The 17771-nt window shown below is 40.2% G+C and overlaps 1 protein-coding gene across 1 annotated transcript in view; it reads right to left on the bottom strand.

The window, feature by feature from the left end:
- The window catches only part of fbxl18 (F-box and leucine-rich repeat protein 18), a 38329-nt gene extending 20888 nt beyond the window's left edge, over positions 1-17441 (bottom strand). Inside the window, exons 1-2 of the mRNA XM_052021644.1 lie at positions 16942-17441; positions 5781-7360 (exon numbers count right to left, since the gene is read on the bottom strand). Coding sequence (XP_051877604.1) covers positions 5781-7360; positions 16942-17235 — 1874 coding nt within the window. The 5' untranslated portion in view covers positions 17236-17441. The remainder of the gene's footprint in view (positions 1-5780; positions 7361-16941) is intronic.
- Between the last annotated feature and the right edge of the window lie 330 nt (positions 17442-17771).

Raw genomic sequence — 17771 nt, 5'->3', positions numbered from 1 at the left:
AAGACAATCAAGGGATATGGGGCTAGTACAGGAAAGTTGCACTGAGGTAAATGATCAGTCAGGAACTCACTGAATGGCAGACCAGGGAAAAGGGGCAGAATGTCCTACTACCATTTCTACTTTTTGTGTTACATTGTTATACTTAAGAAGAACTTGTTTGTTTGTTTGTCTCATCAGTATAGTCAATCCACTGCAAAATATACATACTGTAGATATAGTTTTGAGGCATTTTACTGTTAAAGGGGCATCCAAAGACCAATAACCAGAGCATAAATGAAGAGCAGTGTCAACATGCACATTCATATGATGTTCCTCACATATAGATAAATATAGTGGTGAGGGATGTGACCCTAATAGAAAAGTTGGAGGGCTCCAGCTTCTGTGGAACTCTTCATTAAATCATTTCTTACAAGGAAAGACCAGAGGAAGGAACAATTTTGAAACGTCTGCAGTTAGCCTCTTCCTAACATCACTAAAAAAAAGTTCAAAGACCTGGATACAACAAAGACAATGGATCCCAGTAACATCCCATGTCTTGGGGCCTTGCTCTCTGCAACTTGAGACAAGCTTTGCCAAACAACTGCAACACTGACATCTACCCTACAAAATGGAAATTGTTCAGTGGTGTCATGCCCACAATGGCAGTACAAATTCAATCCAACCAATTGTTAACCTACCAGCTACTCTCAACAATGTGCAATGAGGTAGTTGTCATGAACAGAATGTACACTCATTGCTCAGTTTGGGATCTCTCAGGATTACTGGACTCCAAACATCATTATAGCCTTGGTACATACACAGGCAAAAATAACTGAATTACAGAGGAGAGCCAAGAGAGACTCCCCTTGGTGTTAGGGCAGCTTTGAGCCAGAGCAAAACTGAAGTCAATGCGAATCAAGAGGAAAGCTCTAAGTTGATTGAAATCATACCCAACGTTATGGAAGGTTTCAGCTATCATTCCATTGGTAACTAGCATCCTCATAAGGCTGTCCATTTAAGATCCACTCTCAAAATTGGAGCACATAAATCTGGATTCATATTCTAGTGAAGTACTAGGAACTGTTGCAATCAAGGTAAGGGTTTTAAATCAAAATCCTTTCTCCACTCTTCGATAGACAAAAGATTCCATAGCATAATTTTGAAAAGGATCAGTGGATGAGTCCTCAGTATCCTGGCCAACATCATTAACTAGTCTTTGTCACATTGCTCTTCGTGGTAGCAGGCTGTGCACAAATTGGCTGCAATTTCCACCCCCCCACCAAGTGTGATTCACGGTTCTTCATTGGTTGCAAAGTACTTTGAGATGTCCTAGGTGTCCTTAAATGGATCTGAAAGACATTATACAAATGCAAGTCTTTCCTATTAGAGAGTAATCTTCTCAGCTCAGGATGTCACTGCAATTTCCCCAGGGCCACATCTTTCTCCAAATGTTTTTAGCTACTTCAATGATTATTCCTCCCTCATAACACCAGGAGTGGATATTTGCTGTTGATCGCACAGGATCAAATGCAGTCCCAAATCTTCAGATAATTAACCAGTCCATGCTCCATGAAGCAAGACCTGGGCAAATTTATACTTGGCACATAACATTTGTTTGTGCCCCATAAGTTGCTTTTCAGTAACCCATCTTCAACAAGTTAAATCATTCCCTCTTTACATTCAATGGCTTTACTATCATCAAATCCACTATCCACGTCCCAGGAGATAAGGGGGTGGTGGGAGGTTGTATGGGGGAAGAGTGGTTGTCCTACTGACCAGAGTTTAATTACACCTATATTATAATTACAATGGCTGAAACAGCAAGTGAGAGGCTGGATATACAGTGGCAAGTGACTCTACACCCTAACTCACCATAGCCTTCCTGTCATCTGAAAGTAAACCTGCCTGAATGACCATAGCTCCAACAACTCAAGAAACTTGACATCGTGCACATTCACCATATCCACTACTATTACACTGCAGCTCAAAGCTTCTTTGGAAGTACTTCTCAAACCTAGGGCCTTGACTACCCTGAAAATTCCAGGAGATGAAAATGACATAACCTTCAGACTGGTTATTGGAACCGTTGACAGTTTCTTACTATTTTAACTGGGTTAAAATACCAGAACTTCCTATCCAACAGTACTATGAAAACGCTTCACCACACACACTGCAGCAGTTCAAGAAAATGGGTTACCATTATACCCAGGGAAGTTAGCGATGGACAATAAAAACTGGCTTTGACAACAAGGCTCACATGCCCAAAGAAGAATAATGAAATTAGATTTCCTCTGATGTTCCCATAGCAACATCAACTCTTCTAGATTCTCCCTGACAGTATATCCATTTCCGCTGCCCAAATGTTCAAATCCTAATCTTTTACTGAGCTCACCCATATGCCTTCCCACAGTTGTAAACTTCATCTCTTCTCCTGTCTGTGCCATCCACTGGCAACATGGTTGGCACAGACAGCATGGGCCAAAGGGTCTGTTCCTGTGTTGTTCTCCAACTTCTCAGCTCCTCCAGTGCAATTTACCTCACTGCATGCTTACCTTACAAGTAGTTCAGATACCAACATCCTCACAATAACATTTACACTCAATCGCATTGTGTGATCCTAGTTTCCTGAGAGAAATTATTTCCATTACCATTGACTTCAATGCACGTGTTAAGCCACAGTACTAGCATTTTCCCTCCAAGTCCCTTCTGAGATCCTACTTCTTCCCTTACAATTCAAATGTTTCATTGACACTCCCAGCTGCTTCTCAGAGCACACCTCAACCCTGGCATAACTGTTGCCATTTTGCTATGCATCCTGAGTTTTAAAATAAGTGAATGATACAGGATTTAAACATTGGAAGGATAAGAAAATGTATCAAATTGAGAAAGGCACAGAAAAACTGAAAGAGAGGCTTATATAATTGCAAGAAAAAAAACAAAGACCACAGTGAGACCGATAAACAAACTGAAAAATATAAAAGTACAGTGAACAAACTAGAGAACTAAAACAGGATTTTGTTCTCACTCTTCTCCTTGGAACACCACAGATCAGCTTGTGCTGCACAATGCAAAATCTATTGTTTTAAAATCTTTTATCCAACACAGAAATCAATGCTGAATAGAAAGTATCTGTTACAACAGCATCATACACACACATAAAAATCATAACTGGCCTAACCCTCAAAGAAACCAGTCTCTTCCTCTCTCTCCCTACCATAACTGTCTACTCCTCCTGCATCATTCTGTTGGCATATTTCTACATACAATAGTGTAATCCAACTGTCCCCATTTCCTCCGACGTAGCAAACAGCACCATGAATGTCAATTTACAAGTATTTTTAATTAAAAGATCGGACCAGCTGAAACTTGATCCAGCCCACCATCTGGAATCGCCACCTGCCTGCCCACACTTACCTGGTCCAGATGTGGAGCACTGAACAAACTCACCTTCTGCACCCAAGAGGTGAGCAGCAAGGCATAGCAAGATCTCAGGAGCTTACAGCTAGGGCTCAACCACTCTCCCTCCCTCCACTCCAAAACTGCCCAGAATGCAAGACCAGCCTTTGACAGAAGTAAAATATAGGTGGAATTTTGTCTGAAATCAAATGTCTACGACATAGAGAATTTTAAAAATATTAAGATTGCTGTGAATAATTAAAAGTAACATTAAACACACATTAAGACACAATGAAATAATAAAAAAACTAAGTTGAAATGAAAACAAAAGTAAAAACTTACCATTTTCCTCCTAATCTGTAGGCTAGGAACCTCTTTTCCAATGAATGGGGACTCTGACAAGAGGCCAGGTCTGACAGGTGCAGGATTGGAAAGGCAGATTCCCCAGCTTCGTTAATCCTGTGCCTGTCAGAACCCAGAATCTACAACGTCAGATTTTTATGGAGTAGTTGAGTGTCATCAATTTCAATTGGGACTACTGTCAATAGCTAGAATGATTGAACCCAATAATTTCCTATCATCCACTCCCCCCCCCCCCCCCAAGATGACAGTACTTCAAGAATTTTCTCACTGATGGATCATGTACAACCAATGGATGGACATGCAAAGATGACATTTAAATTTTCTATTTGTAAACTTAATTGAGTCACTGGGAGAAGAGAATTGCAAGGACCAGGAGTATGGAAAAAAGGAAATCAGCAGGGCGAAGAAAGAATGAAGGTGGTGGTTTAGGGGTAAAATAACATAGTGGTTAAATTAATGGACTAACAGCTGGAATTCTGGACCATTGTTCGAATCTCGCCATGACAGGTGAGGAATTCAAGTATTTAAATAAATCTAATTTGAAAAAGCTACTCTCAGTAACAATGAAACTACAGGATTGTAAAAAAAACTACCATCTGGTTCACTAATGTCCTTCAGGGAGAAAGATTGTGGGGGGCGGACGGGGAAGTGGAGGGAGAAAGTGAGGAAGCAATGACATAGCTAAGAAGGGAAAAGGAAAAATCTTGAGAATGCTGGAGAGGGAAAATGATCAGAATTTGGCAAAAAGGAATAAAGGAGGACAAGATTGAAATACAGCCAAAATGGAGAGAGATTGCAGAAAATGGGGTCTTTGGCAGTGCTTTCTTCATGCCAGTTCAGGGAAGAAACAAAAAGAGAAAAATAGCAACATTAAGATGACAAATAAGACAGACACTTACAATATATAAATTAATGAAACACGCAGCAGCAGCAATAATGCTACAGCCGCCTGGCCAGTTCAAGTAACATTAGGTAGTTAATAACCACTGGCAGTTAAAACCTGCAGATTGTGATGCAGAATTCCCTGTAGCCACAACTCTAGTCTAATCACATAAACATTATTTAAATGCACAGTTTTACTTATGTTAATTGGACACCAGAATGAATAAGCATTTATTGGGACAAAAATATTACTCCTAGGGGTCCAAGTACGTGTCACAAAATTGACCTTCACAAATGAACAAAGCAGTGCCAAGCAAAACTGCTCAAGAACAGAACAGTTAAAACACAGTAAAAAAAACTCTCCTTGTTGATGCAATTATATCATTTTCCATTCTTTGACATGAAGTAAACAAAACATGCCACAAAATAAGATATGGTAGATTAATGCGAGTTTTGAATGCGAGTGAAATGAACAAGGCCAAAAAAATGGTGTGCCAAACAATGAATATAATACACGAGCAATAATAGTTCTACACATAATTTTCCTTCACCCTACATTTTCAACTGAACATGGGGATTGCTGACAGCTGAGGAAGTTTTTGACATAATCAGAAGATGAACTGCCTTTTTGAGATGATTCATAAGAATGCCCGGTTTGCTTGGCTACTTGAGGCCTGTTAAGCATTGCTGTAAGAAATTAGTTCACTGTTATCTTTTCATGAAAATCCAAAAATGTTCAATTTTAATGAAATCATCTCTTTTCCCTGTCAATTTTTATTAAAGAAAATGAATCAATTTCAAATTCACCAGCCGCCATAAAAGGGTTTGAACCAAATTTCGCCAGATTAATCCAAGCCTCTATATATTACAAGCCCAGTATCATAACCACAATGCAATTATAATTGTTTATTTACCTCAGTGTCATTTGTGGGACTTTCCATGCAAGCTGATGCCACACTTGTCAATTCAGCAAATAACTTAAAATCACAGGCTCTGATGTCCCTTGCGGCAACCCAGGCATTTAGTAACAAGTGCTATAAAAATGGAACCTCTCTTTTTCACATGGAGGATTACAAATTATTTTATAACAAAATGTAAAATGAACCCTTCATTTCTGTAGTATATCTCAACACGAGGTTCCAGTAAATACATGTGCTCACCTCAAGTCCTTCAATTGTTTGCAGTGTTTCAGCATTTCACACAAGGCTGGCATGTAGGCAACATTCCCCAACAGACCAAGGTTTGCCAGAGACAGCGTCTGCAGCTGCTGACACTTCAATCCTATGGCAATCAAACCTGACCCAGTAAGAATGCCAGGAAGCTGAGCCAAAGTTAGAATGCGCAAGCACTTCAATTGTCCAATGAGCATCAATTCTTCATCTCTGATTCGCTGTGCTCGTTCACAGGGTGGTTGCATATTCCTAATGGCGGGTTCATTTCGAGGCACATTAGAGGAGAAACTGGACCCAATCAGCTCGAGTTCTTCTAAAAAGGGAATATTTTCTAGCAGAGTACCAAAAACAGTTGCAGGTACATTCACTGACTGCTGCTCCTGAATATTCTTTGGATAGGTCGGAACTCCAATTCGAACCTTCTTCCCTAGACCCCGCCGCACTGATTGTGCACCCAGAGCAGACACTGTGTGATTTGGCAGCTTGTCAACATTTTTGGCACTTTGTACAATGCAGCACACAGGGAGTGATAATGAACGCAACTGTTTCAATCTCGCTAACAGCAGGCACAAGTGTTTACCTGACCCCTCAGGGCTGTGGTGGTGAGCTGCAGAAAGATTCAGGTGCTTCAGGTTAGGACAACAGTTTACCAGTGCTTCCACTACATCGAAATCAATATCATCTTTGGCCTTGCGAAAGACAGAGCAGTCTGACAGTAAGCAGTGGACACAGCCACTGAGATTCAAACTGACCAACGACTGAACATTTTTGCCACCATTAATTATTTGATGGCTCAGTTGGCAGCCAGAGAGTATGCAGTGACTGAAGTTTAAATAGACTGGGTTACTCAAGGTAATGGTATGCAGAAGCGAGGAGTGCAGAAGTGATGACCCATTTAACCAAGAACGAGGAAGTTGCAATGCCTCCAGGCTAAAGTTTTTGGTCATGCAATCTAGGAAATTCCGCGTGGAGCATCCAGTGTCAACAAAAATCCCAGGGACAGACAGGATAAAGGCACGCAGGTTCTCAGGAGTCCGAATACTCAGGACTGACAGGTAAAACCTCCCAACTTCCTGGTTAACGTAGCCTGGTGATAACCTTGCATAGAATACCTTGAGGTTTTGATAGTGGGGAATGTTGCTTTGTCCAACCATCAGCTGGCCCGAGAGCATTTCACCCTCCCGAGTCCGGTCAGGGATTTCAAAGTAAAGCAATAGCCGCTCCAAATTGGTACAACAAGGGACAATGCCGTAGGAAGGAGTGAACAAAGTCTGCTTGAGTTCAGTTACTTTGCCAAGAGTTGCCTTACATTCACTGCTAAGCTGGCCAACATCAAATCCTTGGTTGACATCTAAAGCAAGAGAGCGAAGATTCCGTAGTACAGACAGCATCCTAGAGAGTCGCAGCGATGTCATATGGCATCCTGTCAGATCAAGTTTCAGGATGTTTTTACACTTTGCCACCAGATCAATGGTTGAGCCAGACAACCAATAGCAGCCACTCAGTTTCAACAACTGAATATTACCGGCTATTTCTTTCAGTAGTGAGGTCACCTTTGCATCACTTTCCTAGAAAAAAAACAGAGTTTAGTTTAATACTATGAAAAAAGGAAATATTTTGAGGAGAAATTCATTTATCACAAAACTCATTGTATGGGCCATATGGGCCAAGGTACCACTTTGTCAATTTGCCTACTGCCTACCAGGGTTGCATCCAAACCTGTGCCTTCCTTTCATCGAAGCTACCTCATAATTGTGACACCTCAGCTACTGTATCAAAAAAATTTGCCAATAGGTGAAGACCTGGCAACTTAGTTAAAAGATCATTTATTGTGTTAGAGTTCTGTAATTAAGACTAGAAAATCCAAGTTCAGTGCATGGACTGTAGTTCAGGCCACAGGTGAGGGTGCTGCATCTTTGAGTTAGGGAGTAGAGACCAGAACAATGGAAGAGAATATTATTTGAAGGTCCTTTCATACAAACAAATGAATTAAGAGCAAGTGTAGGACACTTAGCCCCTAGAGCCTGCACTGGCATTTAATAAGATTATAGCTAATCTGATCGTAAACTCAATTCCACATTCCTGTCTACCCGTGATAACCTTTTATTCCCTTGCTAATAAGCAATCTATCTGCCTGTTTTTTAAAAATATTTTCTGCTTCCAATGCCCTTTGAGGGACAAAAAGTTAAAAAAGCTCTTGATGCCAACATCTCAGAGGATCTGTCCTGGGCCCAACACACTGATGTAATCACGAAGAAGGCATGCCTGTGGCTCTACTTTGTTGGAGTTTGAGGAGATTTCGTATGTCACTAAAGACTCTTGCAAATTTCTGTAGATGTGCGGTGAAGAACATTCTGACTGGTTGCATCACAGCCTCGTATGGAGGCTCCAATGCACAGGATCACAAGAGGCTGCAGAGGGTTGTAGACTCAGCCAGTTCCACCATGGGCCCAACCCTCCCCACCATCAAGGACATCTTCAAGAGGAGGCACCTCAAGAAGGCAGCACCCATCACTAAGGACTCTCACCATCCGGGACATGCCCTCTTCTTGTTACTACCATCAAGGAGAAGGTACAGGAGCCCGAAGACCCACACTCAACAACTTAGGAACAGCTTTTTCCCCTCCGCCATCAGATTTCTGAATGGTCCATGAACACTACCTCATTATTCCTTTTTTACACTACTTATTTTGTAATTTATAGTAATTTTTATGTCTTCGCACTATACTGCTGTTGCAAAACAGATTTCAAATCAAACAAGTCAGTAATAATAAACCTGATTCTGACCCTCCAAAAAAAAAACTTAATCTCTGCCTTAAATGACAACCTCTTATTTTTAAATAGAGACCACTAGTGACAGATTCTACCATAGGAATAAATATCCTCTTCATATCCGCCTTTTCAAGACTACTCAGGATCTTAAAGATTTCAATTAATCCCCTCAATCCCTGCTCCCCAACCCCACCCCTCACTCTTCTAAATTCAAGCAGATTCAAGCCTGGCTTGTCCAATCTTTCCTCATAAGACAACCCATCCATTCTAGTAAACCTTCTCTGAACTGCATCCAATTCATTAATCTCCTTCCTTAAGAAAGGAAACTAATACTTCACACAGTATTTCAGGTGAGGTCACAATTGAAGCATTACCTTTCTACTTGTTTTCAATTCCACCAGTAATAAACAAGCTTACAGGCTTTCCTAATTGCTTTCTGAATCTGCACATTAGCTTTTTATGAACCATGGACTAGGACACCCAAATCCCTCTGCATCCTCTCATCATTTAAATAACATGCAACTTCTTTACTTTTCCTGACAAGAGACACTGTTACTTTTTCCCTTCATTATACTCCTTTTGCCAGATATTTGTCCACTCACTTAACCCATCCATAACCCTTTGCAGTCCCTTAAGTCTTCTTTACACCTTACTTTCCTACCAATCTGTCATAAAGTTAGCAATTTTAGGGTGCCTTCATCCAAGTCATTCACATAAATCATTAGTTCAGTCCTCACCACTGATACAAGAGGCATACCAATCATTACATCTTGCCAACCAGATAAGGCCCCATTACGCTTACTCTGTTTCTCATGAGCAGCCAATCTACCCAGGTCAACATGTTACCTCTTACATCATGAGCTTTTATTTTCCACAGCAAGATGTGGCACCATATCAAATGCCTTCTGGAAATCCAAGTATAGAGTATCCATCAGTTCTTCTTTATCCTTAGCTCACATTATTTCTTCAAAGAATTTCAATAAATTGGTGAACACCATCTCCCTTTCACAAAACCACATTGATTCTACCCAATACCTTGAATTTTTCTAAGTGCCCTGCTGTAGCATCTTCAATAATAGCTTCTAAAATTTTCGCAATGACAGACAAGAGGCTAACTGGCTTGTAGTTTTCTGCTTTGTCTCCCTTTAATTCAAAGAATCAAAATATAAAATGACAGATACAACCAGAATCAGTCAATCATGATGCTCTCCACAGCAATAATGTCATTTGTGCAAGGTACTGGTTCTTAACCATGAAAACCTATTTAAGATGGTTGCATCTGTTTACATATGCTTACTAGCTATAATTTACCCCACTGGATAACGGATTTACTGACCATACACATGGTTTCCATTCCTGGCAACTCTGAAATTTGCACCCTTGTCACATTTGACCCAGAGGTGTGCCTTCTACCATGTTTCTATGTTATCACTAAGATACACTACTTAACTTTCCATAACATCACCCACTTCTGATCCTATCTTCACTCATATGATGCTAAGAGCCTCATTCAGACATTTGTTACCTCATTCTAAGTGTTTACTGGCGGGCTTTCCACCCTCCACGCTACATAAATACACACATCCCAAACTCTACCTGTCATACTTTAACTTGATCCAAGTCTCCTTCACCCATCATCTCAACTTGCTGACCTACTTTTATCTCAGGTCAACATTAAAAGTCCCTCACTTTTAAAAGATTCATCTCAATTATAAACTCCTTCATGGTTTTGTCTGTAGCTTTACTATAACCTACAGACCATAAAGTTCTCTCCACTGCACATTCACGTCCCTGATTTTAGTCCTTTTGCCTTTGGTGGTCAACTTTTTAGCCACCAAAGCACTAAATTCTAGAATTCCCCTTAAATATTTCCACCACTTTCTCCTATCCTCCTTGACCAAGCTTTTGCTCACCTGTCCTCATTATCCACTTCTCTTGCTCAATGTCAAAAATAATTTATTCATAAATACTCTGTAAAGCACACAGCTATCACTAAGTGCTATACAAACAAGAATTAACATTACTACAGCTTCTCCTCACCTCCCCCCCCCCACCCAGGATAAATAAGGTTCCATGAAGTTATTTCAATGCAAAGGCAATATCTTTGTGCCTTTAAAAATGCAGCTCTTCACAGTTATTATTTTAATTTTTAAAGAGCAACTGAAAAAAAATTAGGAGAGAAAAGCAATTTCTTCCCCTCATTAAACCCTTTTAGAAGGTTCACCACTTGCCTTCATGTCTATCTTGGAGCTGGAAGCTTGTTCTGCTGGGCTTGTGCTTCCTTGTTCTTAAACATAATTTTAATTGTCTTCAATACCTTAATGCTACCCCATGTAGCACAACACACAAAAATTTTCTGGCTGGCTGAGGCAATATTAACTGGGTTATGGGAAAACTAAAACAGCAGTGGTATCCACATTTCATTATTATCCAGCAATGTACCCTGGTGGACATATGCGCACGTAGCTCTTTTTGCTTTGTAGGAGAACTGAATGATATACCTGATCTATAATGTTGGAGGAGGATAATTCAGAGATCCCAATCCCAGCAGACTGATTTACTGTCAAGGCCAAGACATGGACACAGGTGCATGAGAACATATGCTTAGTAACAGAGGACATCCTGTGCATGGGGGTTCATGCCTGTAAGATGGCAACTGAATTTGCTGAAACTTTGTCCATAAATAAAATCTAGCAGGACAACCAAAAACTTAACTTTCAGTGCCACATTCTAGGATTCATTGCAAAGTCTTACAGCTATTTATTCTGACAAAACTCAAACATGCCAATAATAGCACTTCCTTCGCCATTTTCCAGGCTTGTAAAGGTCACAAACAATATGTAATCATTATCTTTGCCTGCATGATTTCACTGCCATAGATAAGCACAATAATGCAAAATACAACAATACACACTGGGGTAATAGAGGGCCTTTTAAGGTCATATTTTTGATGATTAACTTTGAATCAATGGAACTATTGCAAGAGATCTATTCAGTTAAGCAGAATAGACAAAATCTGGGTCTCAACTCATGCATTAAATCACAAAGCAACAGAAGAGAATCAGTATTACTGCACAAATTTTAGTTCTCAATTTTAATCTTCATGTCCATATTAACAAGATCAGTTTTTTGGACTTCAATCATTTGACCTTGGTAGAGAAGATAGCCAACATGTTTTGTAAGAATAAATGAACAATATTGGCAGCGATGAGTGGATGGATTATGGTCCCAAAGAGAAAATGGGTAAAACCACAAGCTGAATGATCTGCTTTTACTGCCTTAAAGTGTCTTGGAGGGATAGACAAAAAGAAAAAGGAGATGAAGTAGCTCTGTTAACAATGGACGAGATCAATACAATAGTGAGAAGGGATCTTAGCACAGATAAATCAAGATGCATTATAAAAGTTTAGATGGAGATAAGAAATGGCAAGGAAAAGTATTCACTAGTGGGAGTATACCATCGGCTTCCTCATGGTAGCTACACTGTAGGGCAGCAAGAAAAAAATAATGGGGGAGCTGCAAGAAAGCTATAGCAATTATTGTGGATAACTTTAGCTTTGATAAAAACTTAGACAAATCAAACTGGCAAAGGTAGCCTTAAGAATGAGGTCATAAGAATAAATTCAGGACAGTTCCTTTGAAGAATATGCTCTGGAATAAGACATTTTATATCTGGTTATAAGTAATGAGACAGGATTAATGACCTCAGAGTAAAGGATCCCCTGGGTAAGAGTGATCACAACATGATAGAATTTCATATTCACTTTGAAAGTGAAAAACTTAGGACTGAAACTTGTCTTGACCTTTAATAAAATCCCAGGTACAAAGGCAGAGTCAGCTAAAGTGGACTGAGAAGATAAATTAACAGATAAAAGAGCAGATAAGCAGTGGCATAATCAAGGAGATATTTCAGTTTTCAACAAATATATATTCCATTGAGAAATAAAGACTAAAAGAGGGACAATCCATCTAGGGCTATCTAAGGATAGTGTCAAATTGAAAGAAACAGCAAATAATATTGCAAAGATTACTGACAGTTCAGAAAATTGGGAAAATATTAAAGCTCAGAAAAGGATGACTAAAACAAAAAAATCATTGATAAGACTAAGGTAGCAAGAAATATAAAATCCAACAAGAAGAGCTACTACAAATATATAAAAAGAAAAGCAGCTATGGTAAATATCGGTCCTTTAGAAGATGGGATGGGAATAATAATGGGAAATAAGGGAAAGGGCAAGACCTTGAACGTACACCTTGAATCTGTTTTCATAGAAGATTAAAAGCAATACAATAAAAATGGAAAATCCAGGGATGAAAGGGAGGGAAGCAAATAAAACAAATCACAATAATTAGAAAAAAGTATTAAAGCAAATGGAACTAAAGGCTGAGAAGTGCCCCAGACCAGATAATCTGCATCCCAGGGTACAAACAAAAAACAGCTGTAGAGGAAGGTGGATGCAATAATTCTGACCCTCTAAAATCCTCTAGATTCTGGATGTGAAGGAATTTTAAACCACAAATTTAATACAAGAAAGGAAGGAGACAGAAAGCGGGAAACTAAAGGTCAGTCAGCCTGACATCTGTCATTGAGAAAATACCAAATCCATTATTTAAAGCAGGTCATTACAAAGTCATAGTAAAATCAAGCAGGGTCAACAGGATTTTATGAAAAGAAAATCATCCTTGATAAATTTATTGGAGTTTTTTTGAAAATAATGAGTAGGGTGGATAAGGGGGAACCAGTAGATGTCACTTCAATTTCCACAACACAATTGATAGGGTGCCACTTAAAAGACAACTGTACAAGGTAAGAGCTTGTGGCATTGGAGTTGATTCGAGGATTGGCAAGTTAACAAAAAAGTTGAGACAAAATGAATTATTTTCAAGGTAGCAAGCTGTAATCAGGTGTTGGGCATTTACTATTTACAATCTATATTAATGAGTAGTTGATGCTTATTATATAGAGCTGTACAGCATAGAAATAGGCTCTCCCGCCACTATGTCTATGCCAACCATCATACGTATCAATACTAATCCCACTTGCCTGCATTAACTCCATATCCCTCTATACCCTACTCATTCAAGTACAGGCCCTCCTCGGGTTACAAACGCCCGACTTAGGGACACCCATACATACAGACAAGCTCCCATAAATATTATTAAATTCAAACGAGAACCAGTCTTGCAAAAAACACCTGTTTACGATTCACCTCCCCACAGTAATCAGATACAATTGTCTCTTAAAGCTGCCAGTTACAAGAGTTGCTTTGGAAATTGACAAGCAATCACTTCTATTAAACAATGTAACATCCAGTGATATTTCAAGCCCATCGAAACCAGCCATTGAGCATGGGACATCCCAATTCTGTACCTTTGTAACTAGGCAGGGGAAGACAATAAATGTTAATGTTAATTAGCCCTCATCAACACCATTCATTACAACACTGTGGAGGCATGGTTATCGTATTAAGTGACCTTGCGTATTTTCAGACTTATGGACATCTGTAAAAACGGAGCCTGTTTGTAACTCGGGGACAGCCTGCAAGTGTCAAGATGCCTCTTAAATGTTGTTAGTGTTCCTACCTCCACCACCTCCTCTGGCAGATCATTTCAGATACCAATTACTCTTTGTATGAAACATTTAGCCCTCAGATCCCCTTTAAACCTCCTCCCTCTCACCTTAAACCTATGCCCTCTAGTTTTAGACACTCATGTCATGAGAAACAGACACTAGCCATCAACCTTATCTACGACCCCCATAATTTTATACACCTCTATCACGTCACCTCTCAGCCCCTTTCACTCCAGGGAAAACAAACCTACCCTATCCAATCTCTCCTAATGACTTAAGTCCTCCAATCCAGGCAACATCCTTGTGAATCTTTTCTGCACTCTCTCCATCTTGATCATGTCCTTCCTATAGATTAGTGACCTAAATTCATCATGGATCCCGTGTGTTCTAACCTTCCACACCATACAGGACCTTGTCAAAGGCCTTACTAAAGTGTATGCAAACAACATCTACCACCCTACCCTCATCAATTCTCTTGGTCACCTCTTCAGAAAAATTCAATCAAATTTATGAGACATGATTTCCCATGCACAGAGCCATGCTGATTATCCTTAATCAGTCCTTATTTTTCCCAAATACAAATGAATCCTGTTCCTAGCTCTTCAATAACTTTCCCACCAGTGATGTAAGGCTCACCGGCCTGTGGTTCCCTGGCTGCTGTATAGCTGTTCCACCGCACAGGCAGGGAGGGACACTGTTCACTCTATCGCTGGTAACCCACACCCCTAAACGCCACCCCTACCCCTCCTAACCAACGGGGCAGCTGCCTACCCTATCCCTGGTGATTGATAACTCTACACTCCTGACTGCAACCCCAACCCTTTCCTAAGGGAGGGTAGGGGATCAAGGACCCATTTTTCCCCCACTCACAACCACATTGTTAACACTACCATCATGCTAGCCAATGTCACTTGTGCTGCCTTACCCAGAATCACAAAAACTCGATGCACATGAGCATCTAACTGACCAGACTTGTACGGCATAATTTTGTACTAACCATTGTGCTTACAAATGAATTGCAAGGTTATCAAAAGATTTTTGTTTAAAACAGCACATTCAGTAAGAGTACCTCTGTTGGTTACTATGATTTAGTTATCACAAGCAAAATTGGCAACTAACTTGCAACTTATCTGTTGATTTTAATGTCAACTGCAATGAAATATCATATAATACAGCAAAGATAAATTTTAGACTTTTATAATTAACAATTCAAAATTTAAAGAGAATGTTTGTACCTAGCATAATGGGCAATATTTTTTGATGTCACCCAGAACAAAGAAGCAGGTATAGAAACAGTTTGACCATGGAAGACAAGGCAGGAAAATTGGAGGTTTTTAAATCAGAATGAAAGACCTGAACATTACATGGTCTCAACAACACAACTGACCAATCCTTGAAATAAAAAATGGAAACCAGTGCTCAACTTCCAATTCCTAAGTAATTGTTTTCTTGAAAGCAAGTTATGGACATGAAGCACAATAATTGGTATTTTTTCAGTTCATCCCCATCTGGTGTTAGAATTAGATAACCCAACAGCAGAAAAGCAAACAAGGTGGGTTAGAGGATTGTTTCTGACAAAAAGTTGCAACTAGAATTAACAACATTATTTCTTCTCCACAGTCTGCCTATGAGCATTTCCAGCAACTTCTCTCTGCATTTCAGAGAATCTTATCACAAGTCATTTTCCCTAGGCACAATCTGTTAATTTCCACATGGACACTGACAGCATCAAGTTCTACCTCAGTTACTTCACTTAATCCTTACACTGCCTCAAATCTGTCCAAATATTAGTCTGCTAGCCAATTTCTGCTCCTGATATATTTTCCAAATATTGTCACATTCAAAGCCATCATTTTTGGCCCCCAACTTCATTCCACCATGAAACACATTTGACCTGAAATGCTAATTCTATTTCTCCTTCCACAGATGCTATCTGACCTATGGAGTGCTCCCAGTATCTTCTGTTTTTATTTACAGATTCCCAATATCTACAGTTCTTTGGTTTTCATCTCCATCCATCATACTGACATTTTCATGAAACAGCATCAGACTGTTTGTAGCCATGGTGTTGTGTTTGACACAAGACTTCAGCTAGCTCATATCAACACACCTCAGCACCAAATCAATCTATTGCACCTCTGTGTGGGTCTATTCATCTGTTGCCAAAACAATCATCCATGCCTTTGTATCATCCACACTTGATTATTCCAACACTCCTGGCTGTCTTCCTTCATTCTATTCTTGGGGACACTTGGGGACATCTAAAGTTCTACTGTCCCTCTCCTAATTAAGCTATCGTATCACATTTTGCCCCATTTTCCTTGCTGACCTACACTGTTCCCCTGTTAAGTAATGCCATACCGTTTAAATTCCCATTGTTGTTTCTAAAGCTCAGTCACACCTATCTCTATATCCTCCAGCCAATAATCCTCCAAAGTACCAGTGCTCCTCTATTCATCTTCAAATGTCATCACTCCACCAGTGCCACATATGCTATCAGCTGTCAAGACCCTCAACTCAGAAATTCCCTCACTAGACCCTTTGGCCTCTTTTTTCCACTTTCTATAAGTACCTTAAAATCTACCTCTTTGATAGAACTTTTGCCTATTGCCTTAATATAACCTTATGTAGCCGAATATCAACTTTTGCGCGATCATCCCCGGAAAAAAAAAGCCCTTGGACTATTTTCCTGATTTAAAGCCGTCGTTGTTAGAATGTGATAGCTGGAATTACACTGCTGGTGCCACGGGGTTCCAATACGCCACGGTGAACCATGATCCCCTCCTAGGAAAGGCAAGCATTTACCTGGTACTCTTTGTGCAGAGAGATAGAGTTGACCAGGCTCTTATCCACACACAGGGCCGCTAACTTTCTGCTCACTTTCCTGACATTCAGCAGTAGATCACAGCTGGGCACGAACCCCAGTATATTCAGTAGGATCTCGTCCGAGAACTCGGTCAGGTTGAGGGATTCTCCCTGCTTCTGCTCCGGCTCTTGTCCCCGCTCCGGTTTCTGCCTTTGCTCTGGGTCTGGATCCGGATCCAGGTGCAAGTCCAGGTCTAGCTCCAGATCCTGCTCCGGGTCCTCCCCGCTCTCCATCACCCCTCAACACTCACTCCGCACCTGCAGGACGGGAATGGCAGACCTCACCCAGCCAAACAAAGGTTAAAAACGACAAATACGTTTGCTAATATTTTAAAACGGCTTAAAAAAATAAAACCCAAAGCAGCACCAAGTCTACCGACTACCCCGGCACTGAGAAACTAACAGCACCGCTCCGGAACTTCATTCCCACCCACGCAGCCTTACTTCCGGTGAACGTAGCCCGACGAAGCGTAGGGACAGCGACGTGATAGGAGGCCGTTCAGCCCATCGTATGTCTGCCCCATCTCATTGAACTCGGAGCTGAGGGACACATGGGGTTGCCGCAGTGTTAGCAAACGAAAAGCTATGATAAACTGCCCTTCCCCCATATGGAGACGTACAGTAAATCACGAAAAACATGCTAAATAATAAGGAAATGCACCTAATGTTATAATAAAATTATTACAACATTAATATCAATTGATATCTTTTTTGTTTATTAATATGAAGCATTGTAATCTCTAGTGTGATTCAATACAATCTATTTTGTA

Source organism: Pristis pectinata, chromosome 8, assembly GCF_009764475.1.
Source record: "Pristis pectinata isolate sPriPec2 chromosome 8, sPriPec2.1.pri, whole genome shotgun sequence".
NCBI classification, from domain to species: Eukaryota; Metazoa; Chordata; class Chondrichthyes; order Rhinopristiformes; family Pristidae; genus Pristis; species Pristis pectinata.
This window is presented reverse-complemented; position numbering and strand designations above follow the sequence as displayed.